We start from the raw sequence: 23,473 nt of genomic DNA, 5'->3' as shown, positions 1-23,473 counted from the left end.
AATTATTTATTTGTCATCATTGTCACCATTTTCTGTTACCTTGAAGAGAAAATATTCAAATTTCCATCTCCTTTACAATAATGTATTTCCATACAGCTTTTATACTTTACCTTTGTAGTACTAGTTGTTGTGTTTATTGTTACGTTGTATAGAGCAGTAGCACACAGTTTATTTCACTTTTAGAAACGGCAGAAAGAAAAAGTTGCTTGGTCTCTTTTCTGGCTTTGTACTGGCAGTGACCTCATCCACAACATTGCCATTTTCTTGCACCTGGTCCACTGAATTCAGCGGCAAACAATTCAAGTCTAAAATTTCGTCCAAATGATTACATTAGCAGGGATTTGCTATTGTCTACGGCTGCATGGAAGAGGTTAGGAGATCACTTCAGCACAAGTTTGCCAAAGGCATAGCATTTAGTCCCACCACAATGTGTTTCTATTGCTTTTTTTCAGTGCGGCACACAAACTTTCACTCCTTTTCCGCCTTTCTATCTCTGCCACCAATACAGGCACACTTTGTATTCAGGCAGCCATGTGCTCATCATGTTCTGTCAGCATTTGGGCAGTGTTTCATTGTGCTGTGGTCACGCTGTCGTTTCACACTACACTGACCACCCAGTAATTATTCTATTTACCCACCGCTGAAAGGAGGGGCGAGCACTCGGGGATTCAGCACTGTCTAACATGCTATGTAGTTACAATATGTCTTCTTTTCTTTTTTTCTTTCTTTTTTAGGGAAGGTCTGTGTCTCTGATTTAGCATCTCTCCATCTTATTGTAACAGTTTCCTAATTTTAAAATGAAGCCTGGATAGCTGACTCCTTAAAGTCTGTTTTAGTACAATTAATAGCAGAGCAGGACACCTGTGCACCGGATTGACCACACCAACTTTTCATCTCAATGCAGTTTAAACATAGATAGCCTCACATGGCTATAAAATGGACTGCAGTTTTTAGCACTTTTCATGTCTCTTTTTTAGCCCTTGAGGTTGCTACTTGATCACGAGTTATTTACCTACACTAGTAACCATGGCTACCTGATGGAAAGATTTGGGCGAACCACAGAGCCCTATAAATACACTTAGGGAGGCTGAAATCAGGAACAGTAGTCTAGAGAAGTTAAGAACACCACCATTTCCCTTGTTTATTGACTTGTTCAGCCGTACCATTTTTTTCTTTCTGGTTCTCAGCTTTGATTCTAGGAATGACCCCAAATAGTTTAAGTGCAAACGCTAATGCTAAAAGCAGCCTCTCAGACTTGAGGTGGCTACTTTCATAAAAGCAGAGCAAAAAGATGGAAGCCCCTGAGATGTTGACTGTAAAACATTATTCTCATGTGGCGACATAGCGAACGGTAAAATGTTATCCAGTGTCATCTTCTACTTGCTTTGCCCAACAACATGAGGTTATTTAGAGGAGTTAATCCATTAGCCTTGCCTTGGGGTATCTGACTACCCATATTCCCTCAAAATGCTTTTCTGTAGAGACCCACAACATTGCAGTCAAGCTTACCTTAAGATCTAAAAATCCATTAATCCTCTTAAAAAAAACTTGTTACTCTCAAAGTGTTAGCAAAGACAGAACCTTTGCAAACCTCAGGTGGATGTCTGGATTCATCATAAAGTAACTGCTCACAGTTTGTAGTTAGAACAAACTCAGATGAAAGCATGCTTTTATCTACTTTATTCTGTATATGCTCTCTCTGTGTGTGTGTCTTCCATGTCCAATTAATGAAACAGACAGGTAGCTTACTGTAAGGATCTCTGTGCCGTCCAAAGCAATAGACTGCTAGTCATTACACGAGACAGGACCTGTCGGCGCCTTGAACCTTGTAATCGGAAGGTTGCCGGTTCGAGCCCCGGCTCGGACAGTCTCGGTCGTTGTGTCCTTGGGCAAGACACTTCACCCGTTGCCTACTGGTGGTGGTCAGAGGGCCCGGTGGCGCCAGTGTCCGGCAGCCTCGCCTCTGTCAGTGCGCCCCAGGGTGGCTGTGGCTACAATGTAGCTTGCCATCACCAGTGTGTGAATGTGTGTGTGAATGGGTGGATGACTGGATATGTAAAGCGCTTTGGGGTCCTTAGGGACTAGTAAAAAAGCGCTATATAAATACAGGCCATTTACCATTTACCATTTGAACCGGCAGAGATTTACCATGAGGACAGAAGGCTGCAGTCACTTAGACACTCTGCCTTTTTGACTGCCTCTAAAAGCATATGAAGAAACACAATTGTACAAGTTTACAGGACTCATTTATTAATGGAGTAAATTAGATAGGTGAGGTTTTAGACAGGTTTATCTTAACAACTCTTGTCATTCCAACCATTAGGGTAATAGTTACACCATTACATTTATTCACATTTCTTGAGGTCTTCAGGGATCAACTCATATGCCAGAAACTCAGAGGAGCAGATTACCCCTAAATTAAATGTGCATATTTTTCTACTGGTTAGTGTTAGTTCTGTCTAACTGTCTAGACTGTTTTGATAAAACTTGCCCAGCTTGGGAGGTAGTGGCTGTAGGAAAGTATGCCTTTTATTCAATCTAATGGAACTAAACGGTAATATGTCTCTTTTCAGGTATCATGTCACGGCTCTATTAAAAGGAAATTCCACAGGCCTTGTTGTGAGTGGTTTTATGTAGGAAATATTTTCTATCTGCCGAATTGGACCCACCACGTGTGTCACTACAGAAGAAACATCCCTCTACCTGTTACTGTAGGGCCAGCTGATGATGGACACAATACAATTTTATTAACTATATAGAATATAGTTTCAAAATAAGAATGAGAAGATGAAGAGTAATTGTTGCAATATTAATAGTAATAGTGCATTGATTTAAATGATTTTCTGCTTGATATGATGAGCAGAATTTCAGCACAGGCCCTTTGTGGAGTGACTAGGTATGTAATCATACAGTATAGTCAATAACCTGATGTGTGTGTTTAATAAGCAAAGATGTGTATTAGAGTTAAGTTAATGTGATCTTTGGCATATTGATATTAAAGTGCATTTTTTTTTTGGCCTAAAAATTCCTGTATGTAGGGGAAAAAAAACTATCCATCCATCCATCCATCCATTCACTTCCGCTTATCCTTTTCAGGGTCGCGGGGGGCGCTGGAGCCTATCCCAGCTGTCATAGGGCGAGAGGCGGGGTACACCCTGGACAGGTCGCCAGTCTGTCGCAGGGCTAACACACAGGGACAAACAACCATTTGCACTCACATTCACTCGCACATTCACACCTAGTGACAATTTGGATTGTCCAATTAACCTATCCCCACAAGCTGCATGTCTTTGGACGGTGGGAGGAAGCCGGAGTACCCGGAGGGAACCCACGCAAACACGGGGAGAACATGCAAACTCCACACAGAAAGACCGCGGCCTGATGTTGGAATTGAACTCAGGACCTTCTTGCTGTGCGGCAACAGTGCTAACCACCGTGCCACCGTGCTGCCTAGAAAAAAACTAACAAGGCAAAAATCTCATTGATATCAGTATCATTTTTTGGGGGGGAGCATTGGGACCTTGCATAAGAACATGCTGAACCAGCAAATTATTTAATGATCTAAAGATTACCTGGTGCTAATGGAAGGGGAACAAAGAGCATGTCGCCTCACTGAGAGGCAAATTATGAAATCATGTTCTAGATTATATTTTACCGTGCAGAAATAATATGCTCAGGCTTTGATGCGATTTGTATTCTGTGCTTAAAAGCTACACTGTTTTTAAGGGGAAGTGTAGTTGTTAAAAGAAAAGGACAAATGACACGGCACCAAACTGGAATTGAAACTGTTGATAGAAGGGAGAGTGATGGAAGGCGATAGCAGTCCCCTATCATTCCTAACTCGAGTGAGTCGTCCAAGCGCAAGTTTTCCTGATTGAAAAGTTATCAGTGATGAGATGTCACACAAACACACGTGCACATGCGCCTCTTATCTTGTCACCTGTTTTAATGAAACACTGTCCTTATCCACTCCCATCTCTCTCTCCCTGTATTCCCACAAAGAGGTTGGCGGGGATCAATCAGCCAGGCCAACAGAGTGCGAATTTTTTATCCTACGTCCTTATCTGCCTTCAGCATTTCATCTGTCAGCATATGAAGATAAAGGGAGAGTTCTGTCTGTCTTCAGTCTTTGGGTTGTTCTAGATTTGAGATGAAGACTTTGTGTGTTCGCAGGAGTTGAGATTAAACTTGGTAAAGTTTTGGGCTGGTGTCATATCGTGTGAAGTGAGCTTAGGACTTAAGGATTGCTGCACACTTTGCAAAGGTAGGATAAGTGATTATTGCGACTACCAGAATAATCAAAGTTACTGAATTTAGTCAGGCATTAGACACCTCACAAGCTGTAGCTAAGTCTGCAGCTCTAATTTGATGTGATCTCAAAGTAAGATTTCTGCCGAACCACAATGTTGCGAGTGTTATCCATATGGCAGTTTAATAAAAGCTTGACAAAGCCTCCAACAATACACGATGCATGCTCTGCCATTTCTTTTGATCTCACCCCAGCCATGACATCTTTGATCCTCTCTTCTCTTCCTCTCCACTCAGCGTAATATTAAAAACCAAAAGTACAATGCCTTGGCTGCTTCTTTAAATGAAACCAAATCCTTGTCATCATGCATTAATAACCATTCACACACATCACACACACGCACAAACACAAGCAGTACCATCTCAGACACGGAGAACAATAAAAAGCGGTGTCCTTATGATCTTCTCTTTTTCTTCTTATTGCCTAATTCCCTAGTGTCATGCTTTGCAGCAGACCAGAACTTGAGCTTTCTTCATAAAAGCCGCACACTGCCAAGGTGAGACAAAAAATAATGAGAAACTTTAACGATTTGAGCCTAATCTTTCCCCCTCAGTGCTGCACGTATTTATGCAAAACGTCACAGACAGAAAGCAATTGGAGTGTTATTTTGCTTCTTTTTCCCTGCAAAAGTTGGCTATCAGACTAGCTTTTTTTTTTTTTTTTAATAAGAGCTCACCTTTAATTTCAGTCAAACAAGGCAGTTGGTGCAGATTAGCAGAGGCAATTTTCTGCTTCAGATTCCATTATTAAAACACACGCTATCAAAAAGTTCCTCTTGTTGAATAGAAAAAAAGGATGATTTTCTTTTCTTGGGTTTGGATTAAGACCTTGTGGTTATTGTTGCTGTTATCTGCTATTCTTGGGGAGGAATTCACAATGCCGACCAGCTCTCGAGATGCTCTCAAGTTAAACACCAGCCAATCTTATAATGTAATCAGGTGATTGAAAGCCCAAGCTGCTGATTTTTACCACAATAGCATAATTTACATTTTCTGTGCAATAGTACGAATACCTAGAAGCTGACCATTTCTGTCCCCACACATCAACATCTCTGTACCAAATTAATGTGGAATGGTCACATCACATAAAAGATTTACCCTTCTTCCTCGGCGCCGAGTGGCACGGCACCACATGATGTGGCAGAGGTTAAATGCAGATTATGATGATTGCTACTGGGCTACTGTTCGTCCATGCACGCTGCAAGGGCTATTTGTCATTTAATACATCACTGTCACATTCTCTCTCCTGCTCTCTCTCTCTCCCCCTTCTCTCTCCCAGGTTGCATTCACTTCTCTTTTGAATATTCTCTCCACCAGTGATTTATTTAATCCTGTCGCTCTACCCTCCACTGCACACGGAAGCGCACACACACACACACAGCCACAGACACTGGGACTACACAATACACATACCAGTGCAGAGAAACTTCTCCCGCAGTCTTGTTTGTGCACACGGTTTATCTCATGGACACACATGCAGTGCATTCACAAGGTACAGATCAACGCACGCATGCGCGCGCGCACACACACACACACACACACACACACACACACACACACACACACACACACACACACACATGCACTCAAGCTTATTGTGTGTATTTGTCAGTGAAGGCAGGGACTGCTGAGCTCATTCATATGTAAAGGATGCATGATTCCGTAATTGCTTTCTGCGGTGGCATGACTGCAGTTCTGTATGTGTGTGTGTGTGCACATGCATGATCGTGCACATGAATACCAAGTGGTCAGCTTCCCAAAAAATAAAAGGCATGCCCCCATCATGTCAGATGGTTTATTTGAAGTGATGGAAAACGTGCCTCCTTATCAAACTTAGAATTTCTGTTCTGTCTCTTATTTTAAAGGCAGAAAAACTACCATCATATATGACATCATGAGGTAGATTAGACATTTATAGTATGTTAAGCTGTGATGATTGAGATAGTTTAGCTGGGGTCTGTACTAGAGATGGACCGATCCGATATTACGTATCGGTATCGGTCCGATACTGACCTAAATTACTGGATCGGATATCGGAGAAAAATAAAAAATGTAATCCGATCCATTAAATATCACGAAAGCACCTCACAAAACTTGCAACACGCCGTAACTCACCTCAGAACGTTAGCAGTCGGAGCAGTATGCATCACGTGATAGAGCGGCTGTGGCATGCGGGACCTGTTGGTGGTCTGGATAGCATGTGGAGCTTCGCTAGCAACCTGGCATTTCATCTCCGACAAAGTTATCCCCGAGAGAAGTAAAGCAAGTGTGTAAGTCCATCTCTGAATGTTTGTAAAGCATTCCCACGTTAAGCTTAACAAGCGACTGCCTCTCGCTCTCCGGCTGCTACTTCAATCGTGAAACTGCTTAAATGATCAGCTGATCGGCTTTTCTGTCGCGAGTCCGTGTCTCTTGTTTGTTTTTGGCCCACTTTGCACCAGAAAGAGGAAACCAGCGGCTGAACAACAGCAGCACGTTTAAGCTTGATAAGCTGTTGTTAGAATTTATTTAATATTACTTTCTACACCAGGATCTTTTTTTATGTAGCTGACGCTGGTAACTGTGCAGGGGCGGATCTAGCAAAGTTTAGCCAGGGGGGCCGATAGGGCATGAACAGGGAAAAGGGGGCACAAAGACATACTTTTCTTTCTTATTCTCATTTAAAATGTCGAGCTTTTAATAAATAATTATCTGACACCCAAAGTTTTAATTTGATGTAAAATGAATAGAAGTCAATTACTGTATATAGTGACTATTAAGTCTAATATATACCCTAGTAAGCTATAGTACTTTTTACTTTGGGAAGGTACCATCTGTGCAGTCTGCAATTTTGTTGAAGAAAGATGTTGAATCTATTTAATATTTCTTGAAAAATAATTGATTTCTGTGCATTTTTTTTCACACTGCATCAAATTAAGGTTGATTACGTCGATTAAGCATCATGAGGTGGCGCGTGAGGGGTGGTTCCTTATTTTTTATTTATTTCTTTTTGTTGTTGCTGGGAGTTGGAACCCTATTAGTTAGGTTGCTTAATATTTACGCTAAGTACTCTTTAAAATACCAGAATAGGGAGGATGGTGTAGGTTTAAGTTTATTAGATTGATCAGTATTGCTGAACTATGAAATATTTTTTTTGTATACAGGTATAACAGAATAGCTTTAGTGTAGTTGTTGTTTTAAACTTGAGTATGAACTTGCAGACTTGCAAAATGCAGCAAGATATTTTAAAAAACAGTTTTGTTGATTAAAAAACACTATATCGGATTCATATCGGTATCGGCAGATATCCAAATTTATGATATCGGTATCGGTATCGGACATAAAAAAGTGGTATCGTGCCATCTCTAGTCTGTACCCAAGAAAAGTTTGGATTATAAATACCTACAGTAGGTCTTGTTTGGAGTCACAGAGCAGAGAGAATTCCTATTTTAGTCTATTCTGTTCTGTTTTACTCTGTTCTATTCTAGTTCAGGCTTAAAGTTCATGCTTGATCTTGGAGAGAGCAGTGGGAAACAAATCTCACCTCAAGACAGTAAAGAATAATCATGACTAACAATTGGAAATGCAATAATAAAATAATTCCATGAAATTTCACTGCATATCATTTAACATGATCAAATGCCCGAGTGAAACTATTAAATTGGTTTTGAGGTGAGCTTTTTTTCAATTCGCATATTTTATTCTACTTCAATTTGACTCTAATCTGTATTCCGGTCCTAATTTTTTCACTTAAATTCCATTTCAGTCCTTTCTCTTAATTCTATTTTCTCATTTTCTCTTCTGATATATTTTATTGCATTCTATGCTGTGAAAAATAACCCAGCAAGAAAGGAGTGTGTGCAAAACGTCAAACGGCTCTTTCCGAAATAAATTCCATCCATCATCTTCTACTAGTCATATTTCTTAGCTAATACAGGGTTGCCGGGGAGCCGAGCATTTTCCAGCTGACACAGATTTTTAGGCAATTTTAAAACAATGTTTGTCAACTTACAACTGCAAAGAATTTGCAAATGTATCATCTATAGAAAGTAATACTCTTAAATGATATCAGAGAATCTCACAAAAAGTAACCAAAATTTACAATGACAACAAATACTGAATGGCAGTGATCATGGCAGCACTGCATTAAAATGGACACATTTCTGCAAGGACTGAGCTTTCTTGAAACTACTGTTAATGCAAACAGGAGCTACATCAGTAAATTCAAGTTAATACTCAATCATGATATTAAACAATTTATTAAAAAAGATCAAAATCATCTAAAAGATCATCTTGTTGCTGCAAAAGCCAGGGTGTATGACATATGGTCAGCCTCTGCATCTGTGAAGGTACTACTAATACTGAACAACACAAGGCTTTACTTACTATAGCAACACAAAAAACTCACAATGGCAACAAGGATATCAGTTAATGGAAAGAAGAGACAGGGTCACCACATGGCCCAGCTTCTTAGTTCTTGAAGGCCCTCTTTAAAAACAAACTGACAAAGCTGAACAGAAAAGTGGTTGATGTTAACCAAAAACCGAAATGGGCATCATGGATTGATTAAGCGTCTTTGTGTTCATGTATTCCCGTGCGTGCACGTATGTGCGCGTACATATCCATATCCCAGTCCTTCCAGTTGCAAGTTCTTGTCACAACAGCAGGTAAATTACCACGAGCAACAGAGCACTCAAAGATTACCCTCTTATAGGATTAGCATTCGCTACCTGTATGCGCGTTAGTGCACGTGCGTATGTGCCGATCTCGTATTTCGTGGCTGCGGTTTCGATTGTGTGCTTTTCTCTACACACATGTACTGTACGTGTGAGTCAGATAAAAAGAAAAGAGAAAGTTTGACTTTGACTCCTAAGCTGCTTTGTTGATGCATTATTCATCTCTCCACAAGCTGCACCTTAAAGCCTTTGAAACTATCTTAGCTACTTCAACTGCGACTAAAACAAACCACAAACAGTCTCGCTTTTTTTTTTCTTTTCTTTTTTTTTGTTTTTTGGTTTGTTTGCTCATCGTATGTACTTACACCAAACAGAAGCTGTTATTGCTAAAAGCAAGCTGAACTTAAAGGAATCACACCCGCCAGCGCTCATTTCCTTTGACCTCGTCTGTGTGGCTGTGGTTGAAATTTCCATTAAGCAATCACAGTTGGAAATAACAACTGTTTTGGTAGTTATTTTCCTGATTATCTGAATCAGTGTTTCGACAAACAGACGCTACAGCTTTGTGTTTCTCATGTGTGACAACTTCTATTTCTATTGCAGCTGAACTGACTTTACTATCTTGAGTTCACATAGTAGCATTTACAACCTTGATCTCTGGTCCTGGTGGGTGGGGGCGGTGATGTTGGCAAGCAGATTTGAGCTTTTCCTTCTCTCTGTGTGTTTCTAGACCCCAACATACTGAATATCTGTGCGCTGAGCTGCAGGCCAAGGTGCTCGAGTGCTACAAGGAAAATCCACAGGAGACTCTCCACTGCTCCAGCCTGGCCAAACAATACATGACCTGTGTCCATCAAGCAAAGAAGGTAGGGCACAGAAGTCATCTTTGTCAGCTTTAGTATCTTTTGCATGTGATATTTAGTCGAAGGTTTGCTTAATTCGGCGTATTAGAGTGCAGTTTGTGTTGCTCTAAATAGTTTCTCTTATCATTCATTCCCCTCAAATTTCCTTTGAGAGATGTACCAACGTCCCTTTTTTTTTTTAAAGCTGTGGTTTTCAAAGTTGTTGTTGTTATTCGGGGGTTTTTTTTTCCTGGCTTGCCAGAAGGAAAAAAGAAGAAGAAAAAAAAGTTCCTTGCACACAAAAAAACGACAATAAAAAAGGATCCAAGTTGAGTTTTAGCAAAATAAAGGTCAGAGCGTTACCATCAACAAACTCTTGTTTATTTTCCTTTATTCCATATTTTGAGTGAGGGACACATAAGGACATATTTTTAAAGCCTTCTTCCCCCCGTGAAGACGAGAGAGAAGGCTGGCTTGAATGAGTCAGACCTAGGAGTTTGACAGCCAGACTGACAGTGGACCAGAAGGGTGCAGAGACAAAGAATCCCTTCAGTACCTGCACAGAATCAGTTAACTTCTGAGAATCACCATCTACGTGTTTGTTACTTTGACACTTCGAGTAGAAAGTTAAATCAATACAACGTGCTCATTGAGCGGATTTATAAGTCACCAGGCGTGCACTGTGTTTGGGGACTTTCTGATAGGAAGATTACACCATTATTAGTGTATTAAAATCAGTTTTGGCATTCAGTGCATTGAAATGCATTCTGTTTTCTGCAGATGCTTTTGCAAATAGTGTTCAGACCCTATGCTTATCTACAAAGTGCTTATTTTAGCCAATTTCTCCATCAAAAAAACAATAATGAATGGGCCAATTTGCACATTATTATCATGACAAAATGCACTGATACGGCTCCAAAGTAGATAAAAGCCACAAAACAACAATTGGTGAATTTGGCAGTTTAAACGGTTGATAAAAGCAAAGCAAAGGCTCACAATAAAAGCAATCAGTCTTTTTAAACTGGTTCAAAAGATCAGCTTGCTATTGGGATGTAGCTCTTTGAGGAAATACAGTGCATTTGAGTTTGTATATTAGACCAGTGTTTGTATGCATGTGCTATATAAATTCTCATAGGAAGTGTTTGTTTTTTTAAAGAATAGACGGTACTGCACAATAAAGCCAAACAGTTTTTGTTTTCTTTGAAGCCGGCCGAGTTTTAATTCATATCCATTTAGGCAGATCTTTGACTGTGAATGGAAAATGAAGGAGAAAACACTACGGAGGCTGAAAGAAGGCAGCTTAAAGGGCAAATGAATGAAAGGCAAAGATCCAGTCTATATAAAGCACATCAGCACTGTGCCCATACATTTATACTGTTTTATATTGAAGAGAAATAAAAAGTTCCTAACTTTCATCTTGGTAGAAAGAGGATGGATTTGACTGATGTAGATAAACACAACATAGTTCATTTTGTCCTAAATATAGTTTTAGATCTCTGAATTTGCCACTATTGGCCACGTTTTTGAATCACTTTATACTATATCCCAGATTTAATTTTATACTAGGGTGCTGCTTTATTTCAGTTTTTTGCTTTCTTACTTGAAAAACCAGTTTCGAATCAGGACATTTTATCACTGACATCTTCTCTGTCTAACCTTTCTTTATAGGGATAATCTAACAGATTAAATCTTTCTTTTAAAGAGTAACCTGTACTACTCGTTTGAAGATGCTGGGCTTTTCAGTTTGACCTTTAAGACTTTTGAGATTTCTATCCCAAGCTGACGCGTAAAAAGCCATATAAATGTTTCTGGATTTAAACTAGAAATATGGAAACCTAAAAGATTCCATATGTAAGCGTGGCCTTAAACTATCTCCATCTAATATTTTGTCATGTATTAGGATATCGTTTTTTCCTTCCCGCTTCCCTTATCCACCCATCTTCTATATTATCTGTTCATCCGTGGATCTTTTCCTGGTGCTGTTGTGATTGATCCCCCCTTTTTCTTTTAGTCACCATCCTCCATGGTTGCCATATTAAAGCTTTTTTCGCTGAACACATTGTCACATTAACCGGTGTTTAGCTCTGTTCTGCACTGCTGCCCGTGGAGCTCTCTTACATCTTATTCAGGTCTGAATATGTATGTTTGCCTCATCCTAAACCCACCCCTGGGGAGACACTTTGCATATTTCATACATGGGGATAAAAAATCACTAATTTGGCTAATACGGCAAGTAAACTTTAGCAAGTAATTACACATTGCATTAGGGTTACTAGCAGGGAGGGAGCACTGATAATGGACAGATGGCGCCAGTGAAAGTAGTAGTAGTAATGAATCCAGGAAAAAGGTTTCAAACAAAGATTTTATGTGAGGGACCAGTGCATGCTTGCTAGTTATTCTAGTGGAGGTAATAGTTACTGTACTCTGTGTTTATTTATTCAGCTTTAGCTTTAAATGGCTGTGAGATAGTTTGCAACACAACATCCATCATTTTCTTTACTACTTATCCAAATCAGAGTTTGAGGATTTGAGGGGGGCTGGAGCCCATCTCAGCCACTATAGGGCAACAGGCCGGACACACCCTGGCCAGATTACCAATCCACTGCACAGAGACACACAACAACACATGCTACATTCACATGTGTTTAGTTTAGAATCACCAGTGGACTTAATGCGCATGCCTTTGGACTGTTTGAGGTAGCAGGAGTACCTGGAGTGAAAAGTGCAATATTGTATAAACCCCCTGTGGAAAAAGGCCCTGGTCGATTGTTATACTGTGAGGTGACATCATGCACAAATTTATCAATATATTCGCCCATCATTAATACATTTCTCATAAAGCTCCAGTAGGCGGAAAAGTTCCCCTCCCTCTACCTGTCTGTTCCAAAACTTCCCCAACAAGATGAGCACAGGTATGTGGAAGTGCTTCATATAAGTGCAGACTTTTGGCTACACACGGGATTCAAACCAGTCTCCCTTTGCATAGCCTACTGTAAAACCTGAAAGCAAAGTGATCTGTTTTATAAATTGCGAAAAAGAAGCATTCCTTACACTGCAGGTACTTAGCTTAGGATCCTCAGATTTTTGTTTATTGTTCTTTAAGATTAAACTAATCCTAAAATATCCCTCAGTGCAAACAGAAAATGTTAATATCTAATCTGATATAATTTAATTTGTCAGTCTATGTTCACACTTTGAAACTGTTAAAACAATAAAACTCAAGTTTCACTTAGTTTTGGAATCTGGAGTGCAGATTGAGTGTAATGTGCACGCGAAAACTAATTTTAAAATTGTCTTTTGATCACAGACCTCTGTCCAGGAATTATCCGTTTTATAGAACTTGGTGTTTTCTGAGTTTTTATGGAGCTATTTAGTAATGCTGGGTTAGACTACGTTTGGAATGATGCCCAAATGAAGTATAAAAGAGAGGGTAGATGAGTAGACCTCCCAGCAGAGCCCCCTGATCAGTCAGCCTTAATGAAAAGAAATAAGTGGGTTCTCCCAAGACCCCTCTGGTCATGCAGACAGCTGTCCAGTCTGCTTGTGTGTAAATGGATCTGACAGGGCCAGCAGCTTGGCAGAGCAGAGCACTTGGACGAGCGTTTCACCAGCAAAAGGTTCAGCATTTGCTCCAGGTGGAAAAGGGTCAACAGGGAGCAATATGCACTGCAGATTTAGTCATTAGAGAGAGCACTGCATCATATTTCATTATGAAATATAATGTTCTATAGACCCTGGAGAAAATGTTTTGCTATGGTCGAGACTGTTAATAATAGAGCTAGTGCCTGTGCTTGCTCCTGTTGTTGTAAAGGGAAACTGATGTTTTTTACTTTTTAAAAAATCGGAATAGGACATGTTTTAGAAAATTCTATTTATTGCTCCAGGAAATACTTGAAAAAGACTGTCACAAGAAAATCTCCAATTTTCAACCAGCTTTTACATAATGTGTGATTTCTAAATTGGATGCATCATTTGGGAAATGTCTCAAATCTGTTATCCTTCATAATTTTGTAATTTAAAAAAAGAGTTTTTCCTCCTTGAGTGAATGACTGATACATCATATTTTTGAGATGTTGGTTTACAGAGATTTTTGTTTGAATTAATGAGCAGAGTAAACTGGCTTTCATAGCCTGATAAAATAGAAATTAAAAAAAGACATGCAACATTTGGATGCAGTGATTTTTTTTTTTTGTTCTCTGCGGTGCAACAATAACACAACTGCTCAATAGGCAGCAAAGCTTTTAGCCTGGTGAAAACCTCCAGACAGCTTAAAGGCTCTGTTCTTTTGTTATCTGCATTTGCTTGTAAGGATTTTCAGAAGCAGACACATTCTTCCCTATGATTAAAGGGAGAAAGCTGTATTTTTCTGACAAATTACTCGTTGTCTGAAGTGGATACCTTATGGTTCACACATCATCGTTTTCTCTCTTTTGGCTCTTTCTTTCTGAAGCATGACAGCTATTGAATAGCACGTGTCTGCCTAAAAGCTAAATCTTAGTTATTTTTGTTGTCCACCAGACACTCGTGTAAGCAAAGTTCACATTTGTGTACATCAGCAGTAGGCTCATACGATTTAGTGGTCAATCCTGTCAATTCCACAGAGCTGAGAGTGACTCACATGACTTTCCAAGAGTTTATTCATGTAGACGCTGCCATATATTTCTGTTACTCTCAATTGGAGTGTCTATGCTCGCCAATCAATCTGCCAATAAAACCAGTGGCTTGCTTATCTGTCTTTTCTGCCAGAGTCTTGATCTGAACATCACTAGAGTATCTATCTCAATTTTTTCTGTCTCTCACTTGAAGTCCACCCAACTCACTATCTGCAGCGGCACAGCCTTCCTTATGTCACTCAGAGGTTCTTTTATGTTTTATGATTCATGCATGGATGCACACACATACACATTTTTCACACATTCTACCCTCTGCCATCTATTAAAGACAGTTGGTTCAGGATATGGCCTTTCACCTCCTCTCTGCTATCACTCCCCTGTCCCTCTCCTGTCAGTGTCTCAGCTCGGGCCATTGTCATGCATATGGAACCCACTGAGTGTGTGTATGTGTGAGGAGTACAGGGTAAATGTCAGCTCACCAAGGCCCTACGTTATCATGAAGCTCTGAGCATTTTGTCTGTCTTTCGTGTGACAATATCCGTCTCATATTTTGTCATTACTGTATATAGACATTTCCATTGCAAAATTTCTATATTCTAAGCATCTGTGTGTGTTTGCATGAGCACAAGCCCACCGAATAGTCTGAGAATTTTTGGTTTTCATGATCTAGTCTCGCATTCAACCTCCTTCAGAGGAAAACAAAACACAGCCATCCTCAAAGTCATATTCAAGAACAAACATTTGTCAACCCACCACTTACAATAATTGTCACCCCTCCTCTTCTGCAGTACTCCAAGGTTTCAGTGCCAACTAGTGCAGAATGCTAATGCTATTGTTGCCCTATTTAATACAATCAGCCTGGGCTAACAATATCATATCACCACACTTTCTGTTGCATGTCACATACTTAACCCACTTGAACCTGCTGGTCTTCAGTCCGTGGATTTTCTGATGTGTTGATATGAATGAGCAGGCCCTGGTCTCCAAGGCTAGAAAACTCTCCATCCAGCACCAATTCAAAGATAATCTCTATTCATAACAGCAAGTCTGAAAACACACGAACATGGTTCACATACAATAAACATGCCTCCTGCACATTTGGGCAGGTGTGACATAATAAAATGCAGAGATTGGTATAGTGCACAATAGCTGCTAGCTTAGACAACAAAGGTCCCACAAACCTGTCATAATTATTATTCTCTGTGTGGTTACAAAGTTGCTTTGAACAGGGCATGGTTGTTGGCGCCAGATGTGTATAACCATTTCTAGGATTTACAGAGAATGGTCTGGAAAAAGAGAAAATATCCAGCGTGTAGCAGTTCTCTGGGTAACAATTGGGACAGGCTCACCGAAATTGGATGACAGAAGATTGGGAAATCGTTGCCTGGTCTGATGAGACTCGATTTCCTGAGATTCAGATGGAAGGGTCAGAATATGACATAAACAACATAAAAGCTCTGCTCCATCTTGCCTTTTAAGAACAGTTCAGGCTGCTTTTGGTGCTGGTGGAGAGGGGGACATTTCATTGGCACACTGTGGACCCATTAGCACAGCTCGAACATTGTTTAAATGCCACAGTCTATTTGAGTGTTGCTGCAAACCATTTCCACCCCTTTATGACTACAGTGTGCTTGTATTGTAATGAATGCTTTTAGCTGGAGAGCACACCTTGTCTCAAAGCTAGGATCATTTCAAAATGGTTTCTTGAACATGACAATGAGTTTACTATACCACGGTTATATTTGTGACCAGATCTTAATCTAATAGAGCACCTCTGGGATGTGGTGGAATGGGAAATTTGCATTATGCATGTGTTCCTCACAAATGTGCAGCAGCTATGTGAAGCTATCATATCAATATGGACCAAAATCTTTAACCAGTGTTCCCAGCATCTTGTTGAATCTATGCCACAATTAAGGCAGTTCCGAAGGCAGAAGTGGAAGCAAGCCAGTAAGAAGGTGTACCTGATAAAATATGCGGTGACTGTGTGCAAGTCTCCACTTGTAAATAATATTTTAGCATAATTTTTTTTAATTGTTTGTTTTCTCCATGCCTTTTTCTGTTGGCAGTTAGAAGTTAAACTTGGCACATCATTATGGGGGAGATTTATATTATTAGTTGATTTGCCTTGTGTCAGCAAATAAGATTAACAAAGAGAAAACTATTCCCACACCAAGCCAGTTGGAATGCTACACAAGCTTCCAGCTGGCTTCAAAAAGATATTAGTAATATAATAACATGACGATGGTGCAGTGCAGGATGTTGTATGTTTGCATGTTTATTTGCATCTCTTATCAGATTTGTCATCTGAGTGCTTATTTGTGTAGCATATTTGTGCATCTGTGTAGCACAATCCCTCCCGTTTCCAAACATTTTAGTTGACGTTTTCCACACATGCCACTTTGAACCACAAATTCACTTACTTCAAGTAGCTGTCCATTTCTAAATGTAGTGCCAGCAGCATCTTAAGTACCTCTCAAGACTACATTCAGCGTAGACCTCCATTGCTAGGGAAAAGAACAGGATGGCTCTAGCGCTGGCAGACTACTTCCCTCTGCTTCTCCCTCGTATTTCACCTGCAGGTAATTCTGGCAAGAAGAAAATCTCTTCCGGACATGTTCGGGCTGCAATGATGAAGTTGTCTGTTTGGGGTTTTTTGTGTGTTTTTCAGCTAAAAACAACAACAACAAAAAAGATAAGAACGTGGATGAGTGTTTGAGATGGAAGAGAAAGGTGCCCGTCACCAGGGTAATGGATGGAGACTGATGAAAGAAAAGAAGCTGGTAGAGGAAGAGGCTTACACATGGCTGTCAGTGAGAAAGGGTTCATTGAAAACTGTAAGAGAGCGATACAGAAGGAAAGAGTGGATGATAGACAAAATGTAGATAGGACGACTCTGTCAGTGGAAGGAATGGAAGGGTTGAAGTAGGGAAAAGGAAAAGAGGAGGAAGCTGTGTCAGTCACTATTGTGAGAGTGAGGAAAAAGCATAAAGATGGTAAAATTAAAAGCACACAAGGAAATAGTAGTGTGGTGTGTGTATGCGCACGCGTGTTTGTTTTTGTCTTTTTTTGTTTTTTGCATGACTATCAGTAGTAGCAGGTGGTGAGCCCCACTGTGAGCCTTGGCCTGCCTGCTAACTCTAATCTGATAACGCAGCCACTCTTCAGCAGCGGTTTGCTCCAACACACACACACTCTTTTATATGTGCACTCATGCAGGCACACTCGTATATAGACCCAGTCAGTTCTTTATACTGTATTATCCCTGTTATTAATATCATTTTTATAGAGTCCTAGTTTTGCTCTTACATTGATTATAGCTCCTGCTTGCTTGTGAGAACACATTCATGTAATTTTGCGTGTGTGTCACATTCTCATACACACAGGCACATATTTCTGTCTTTTTATGACTGTCTTTCTCTTTCACCCTTTTAGTATTTAGTATTTATTTATTTATTGTCATTGTCAAGAACAATGAAATTGCGTTTGGGGCTTCCATACAACCCAAACCTTTTACCTCCTTCCATTCCATCTCTCCTTCACATCCATCATCTCCAAGGCGACCGCCCCATGAACGCACAGGCCACATAAAGATTAGCTGGTCTCTCTCGTGTCCCTCCCCTATATCCCCTCCACTCCCACCTACCCACCCCACCATGTGCCTGTCTCTCAAGCCTATAGAAACACTCCATCAGCATCCAGCCAAACATGTCTTCCATGCTGCTACACTCCACGGACCGCAATCACCAACATGCCATCGATCCTTGCCCCCCCCCCTTTGCCAGGTTTCAGCTGCCACGTGTCTTATTTCATTTGGCTAAAAATAACGTGTCAGTGTAAATTGTGACAAAAGAGACTTGCTATATGAGGACTGGGGAGCTCTTTAATTTCAGAGTGTGACTACCATTATCGACTTAAATAATCCTCTATTTAATGTTTGCAGTCATTAATCAGAATCAAAGATACTGGATAATAAAATGCTGTTCCAAAGGAATGTTGACATGTTTGGTTTAGAAACTATTTTTCTGCATAACAGTGAAAAAGAAATCATCAAATGAATTCAAAGTGTCAGGGAGTTTGTTTCTTTAACAACTATAAACCAAAAGAAAGACTGAGAGAGAACCTTTTAGTGATTCTGTACTCGCCCCGTGAAGTTCACCTTGAAACTTTGATTATTTGCTAAGAGTGGAAATCTGTGAAGCTTTCAGTGATCATGATGCAGAACTGATCAAAGTTCATCATTTACCAACAATATCATAGTTATGATATTGGTGTCTTATCAATACCTCTCAAGGCTTTCATTTATGAAGCACCCTGATTGGATTTGGGACTCTTTTGCTTGGCTCCCAGCTTAAAGTGTGCCACATTTGCCTCACTGGTTAATATAACCCACAACAGAAACTCTAAAACTGGAAACACAACTCCAAAAGAGTCACACGGTTGTGTAAGTAAGCATTATTTGATAACCAGTGTGCCGCCATATCATTTTAAAAGGCACAATGTAAGCATTGTTTTTGCAACTTGTTTCCGGTGCAACCCCGCCCACCACCAACAAAACAATTTAATGTTCTTACACGTGTAACCAACCAGCTGACTAACTGCACTGGAGGCTTCCTGGATTGACTAATGGAGTGTGTGGCTGTCGTACTGACTGGGTAATGAGTGAATCGCTGTGTGTTTATAAAGCAGTCATAGCCACGTCCACTGTGAGTATCTGATTGACAGTTCTGCCTGGCAACTGTCTCTGTCCCTCCTGAGAGAGGGAGAGAACTGCGTGCTGTTAGCACTGAGCAGAGGAGACAGTTATTGATTTTCTGCTTGTCTATTATTTTTGTTTTTTGCAGAGAAGAAACAAGTGAGCGAGTGAGTGAGGCTCCTCTTCTGTGTGCTGCAGATGCTTACGCGTGTGTCCACTGTCTCCATGTTGCCTATTAGCTTAAAACTGTGGAAGTGTGAACACGCGCACGGTGTGCACAGCGTTGCTTCTGTGCCTTTTTGACGTTCAAAGTTGATTCGCAGCCAACAAACGCAACGATCTACTCCTCAAACTGCTCGCTAATTGGACAGACACTGGCAGGTGGAAGAAAACATGCGTTTGTGTGACTGTATGTTGTCTCTGTCTTTGTGTGAATCCATGTTTTTGTGAATATTAAATCTAATTATGACAGACAGATTTACAGTGATGGTAAAGTCAACTTTAAACTTTCAGTGCTGGTGAATAGAAAGCATAAAAGATAAAGATCAAGGCAAACCACAGCTCAGTCTCCAGGTGTGAAGCTATAGTTTTCCAATCTAGCACAGATTCTTGAGGAACACATCCATAAGGCAACATTAAAACCTTTGTAAAGGGTAGGATTTTTTTTCCAGTATAGCTGCATTAGAATACATTAGCTCAGTGTACCTAATAAACCGGCAGCTGGTGTATGTCTAAACCTCAGCACAGACCTTGAGCTAGAATATTTGGCTGCCCTTGCTGCCCACAGTTTTGTGCATGAAAAGCTTTTCCTGTCTTTAAATTATCCAAGTGAGGATGGCGGCAGTCCAAATTTAGACCTGGGGCACCAAATTGAACTGTGTGTACTGTGGGGGGTGCCAGGGGTCAGTTTGAAATTCAGGAACTACTTCATACACTATGCATTAGGCATAATGTTCCGTCACAGTGCTGTGTAAGAGTGTGGCAACACCAACACCCCTCTCGCCACGCGCGCGCGCACACGCACGCTGGTGTATGCATCAACTCCTGCTCGCATAAACAGCCGCTTTCACACAAATAGTGAGTTTTCACGCACACATGCAGACACACACTGTCCCCCTTTATATCTCAGAACGTGAGTGGAACAGTAAAGCTAAATCCCCTTGTCACATTTGCCGCTCATCTCCAATTCAAAGGCACAGGCTGCGATGCCCTCGGATGCACTTGGCAAGTGAACAGCTAACCTGCCCGCCAGCATATCTGCCTGCCAGCCGAGCACAGGGGTAGTTAGCATGCCAACTAGCACACCCAGCAGCGTCAAGCTAATGCTTCACTAACCCTGTGTTGCCCCGCGTCTCTTCCTGCAACTGTGTGTTTGGATGTGTATTTACGCTAGAGGAGTTCAGTGTAACCCCATAGTAAATTGGCTTTCCGAAACAAAATTAGCTACAAGTGTAACTCTGTGTAAACATATAAAGACAGTACTTAATAATCTTATTTCAAGAGACTGCCAGGTCACTTGGAAAGTATTTTGATACAGAGTAAATCTCCAAGGCTGCTATTCTTCATCCCCCATTTAATCTTTTCGCTGCTTGGTTCCAAAATGAGGTGTCCTCTAAATTATTAAACCATGAGACTGGTTCTTACTTGGCAACTACAGTCGCTGTGCTAATATCACAATATATTGTTCTGCTTTTAGGCGATAATTCTTCTTGGGGTGGGATAAACGTCACCATCTGGTACTGAAAGTAAGAATCCAATAAGAAACCGCTCCAAACTGCATGCTACACCAAGAGAAAAATCGTATTTTGTGTGTGTGTGCTGCTGTGGAATGGTCTATATTAACAGGCACCAAGCAAATATGATCCAGTGCTCTTGATGACAGAATGAAAATGAGTAAAATCAGATAAATTACGATGACATCTTCAGCCTCTGCAGATTGTCTTCTGTTCAAGTGCCTGTTGCAGCTCTTAGGCTGCACAGCAAATCCCCAAAAAATCACCTGTTATGAGTGTGGCTAAAGTATGTCAAGTGTAGGTCTACTGTAGCAATAAACCACTTTAGACCTTCCCTGCAGCTACTCTGATTCACTGGATTAGAACCTGTGTGTGTGTGTGTGTGTGTGTGTGTGTGTGTGTGTGTGTGTGTGTGTGTGTGTGTGTGTGTGTGTGTGTGTGTGTGTGTGTGTTCTTGTCCAGCTAGCTTTGTAAAGACCAGTATGAGTTTTAGACTTTGGTGGCAAAGACATTTTCTGGAACTGTGTTTGTCTTTACATTGTTTCCCATTTTTCTAAATGTAGTTTAGCAGCAGTGAAAGTAGCTACAGGCTAAACACGTTCCTGCAGAGGTCAGACCTTCTGCAGAAGCTTGTCTTAGCATTAGCCCGTTATCCCGAGGGCTGTTGACATCTCCAGTCCAGTGAAACAAAAAATAGGTTGCATTTTTGTTCTTTTGTTTTTTCTACACAACTTTGGATCCATCATATTGAGAAAGTAAATATAGTTATGTCTTCCACCACTAGGCAGCTACCTGAATGAATTTTGTTTACCTTTCGAAAGAAGGTTAAAAGCAGAATAAATAAGCTCTGCTTACAAAATACGGATGTGTACTTTTTGTGCATCATTGTGATGACATGTTCTTGACACTATTTGGGATACGTTGACACTTAGAAATCTAATTTAGTTTTAAAAATGGATTATTGTTTAAAGAAAATTCCATACAAATCCATATCTCTGGGTAATCATTGATATTCTCCAGACTAGAACGATGATCGTGTCCCCAAAGTTGTTAGCTGGAACTGTAATTTTCTGCGTTAAGTTCCAGATATTTTAAGATGTTTAGGTATTTAATGTGGTACTGTTCTTTGTATATTGATCATCCATCATCAGGCTAGTTTGTTTATAGTAGGGAATAGATTTCCCATGATGCATCCTGGTTTCTCTTACTTGTCTTTTGGATTCTAGCAAAGTAAATGTATTATTTGACAGTTGTTCTTCTTTTTCCACTCCCTTGTCATACCCCCCCCCCCCCGTTTTCCAGAGCACTCTGACGAATCATGGTTGAAAAAGTCAAGAAATGGAGGAGATCTGAAGGAAGAGTGCATGTCAAGTCTGTCCTGTTTTTGTTGTTTGTTTTTGCTTCCCTTTCTATCAATCCGTCCATTAATTTAGCCATGTCAATAAATAAATAAATAAAAACTCATCCTACTTGGTTTTTGAGTGTATTATCTTGACTTGTCACTCCAGCGTGTACGATGTGTTGATTTACGGTCACGTTGTGCCAGCACATTCCCGCTGTCTGTGAAATAAATCCCAGTGATCCAGTGGTGATGAAACTGCAGGTTTGTATCGTGTGTGTGTGTGTTGTGGTGAATGGCTGTCTCTTGTCACAGCATGCTAATAATGGTTCCACTACTGGAAATGGGGTCGTGTGCACCCTTCTGACAATGCTGTGCAGGCCCAAGGGCTTATTGTGCACTGTGTGCATGGTTTCATTAAGAGGGAGAAGCGAAAGGAGAGTGAAGGAAATGAGGGATAAATGAATTGGAGGACAGATGAATACTGAAGCATGCACCAATTAGAGTGAGAGTGTGTGTGTGTGTGTGTGTGTGTGTGTGTGTGTGTGTTTTTGCGCTGTACCGAACCTGTAAGTGTCATCACATATAGGTGAATGTGTACACATGAGCAACACACCGGACGGGGCACACATTGTCCCTGCTAGCTGTGTTTCCATGGTGACAGCAGGGGTTCGTGCTAGCAGCAAGGTGTGGAGGAACCTTCCAGATAACCCTGAAGGTCAGCACACAGAGCTACAGCTCACAGCACTACTCTGTACTCACACACTTAACCCCCTCCGTGTGTGTGTGTGTGTGTGTGTGTGTGTGTGTGTGTGTGTGTGTGTGTGTGTGTGTGTATATATATACGAGTGTGTGAAGGAGAAGGACTCTGTCAAGATGCATTTCCACTTATATATGGACATGGTTGGCCACCCTTGGAATGACAGAAGCTTGTTATCACACACATGCACTCGCACATACACAGACATTGTACACGCAATATGCACACATTCACACAGCAGAGACACATAGAATATTAATGGCCTTACAGTGTACCCACGCAGCTCTTCCTGAACGTAAGAATGTATTCACACAAGTGGCAGTCGATGTGAATGTGCGTTTGTTAATGATATCTGTGAGGAGTGATCTATTGATCACAGTTTGGGTCCCATTCATCACCATCACAACATGATATCAGACAATACAGTGGATCGATCCATTGACTCTGCAAAGTGCAAAGTTGTATACCCTGAAAACACTGCCCACAACACACTAATGCTAATGAAGTGCCTTAAGTTAGCCAAATAT

The 23,473-nt window shown here is 40.7% G+C and overlaps 1 protein-coding gene across 3 annotated transcripts in view; it reads left to right on the top strand.

Moving 5' to 3' along the window:
• chchd6b (coiled-coil-helix-coiled-coil-helix domain containing 6b) overlaps positions 1-22,320 on the top strand; it is a 54,830-nt gene extending 32,510 nt beyond the window's left edge. For 2 of the 3 annotated variants that reach the window (XM_085273513.1, XM_085273515.1), the window contains 2 exons: positions 9,694-9,829; positions 20,811-20,852. In XM_085273513.1, coding sequence (XP_085129639.1) covers positions 9,694-9,829; positions 20,811-20,837 — 163 coding nt within the window. In that variant the 3' untranslated portion in view covers positions 20,838-20,852. Of the gene's footprint in view, positions 1-9,693; positions 9,830-20,810; positions 20,853-22,149 lie in introns of those variants that run through there. The other variant, XM_085273514.1, reaches the window with a different exon arrangement.
• Positions 22,321-23,473: the final 1,153 nt, after the last annotated feature.

The sequence above is a fragment of the Mchenga conophoros genome, linkage group LG5, assembly GCF_057382185.1.
Source record: "Mchenga conophoros isolate Kocher_MC1m ecotype Shallow Benthic linkage group LG5, M_conophoros_male_GT1.1, whole genome shotgun sequence".
In the NCBI taxonomy this organism is placed as follows: domain Eukaryota; kingdom Metazoa; phylum Chordata; class Actinopteri; order Cichliformes; family Cichlidae; genus Mchenga; species Mchenga conophoros.
This window is presented reverse-complemented; position numbering and strand designations above follow the sequence as displayed.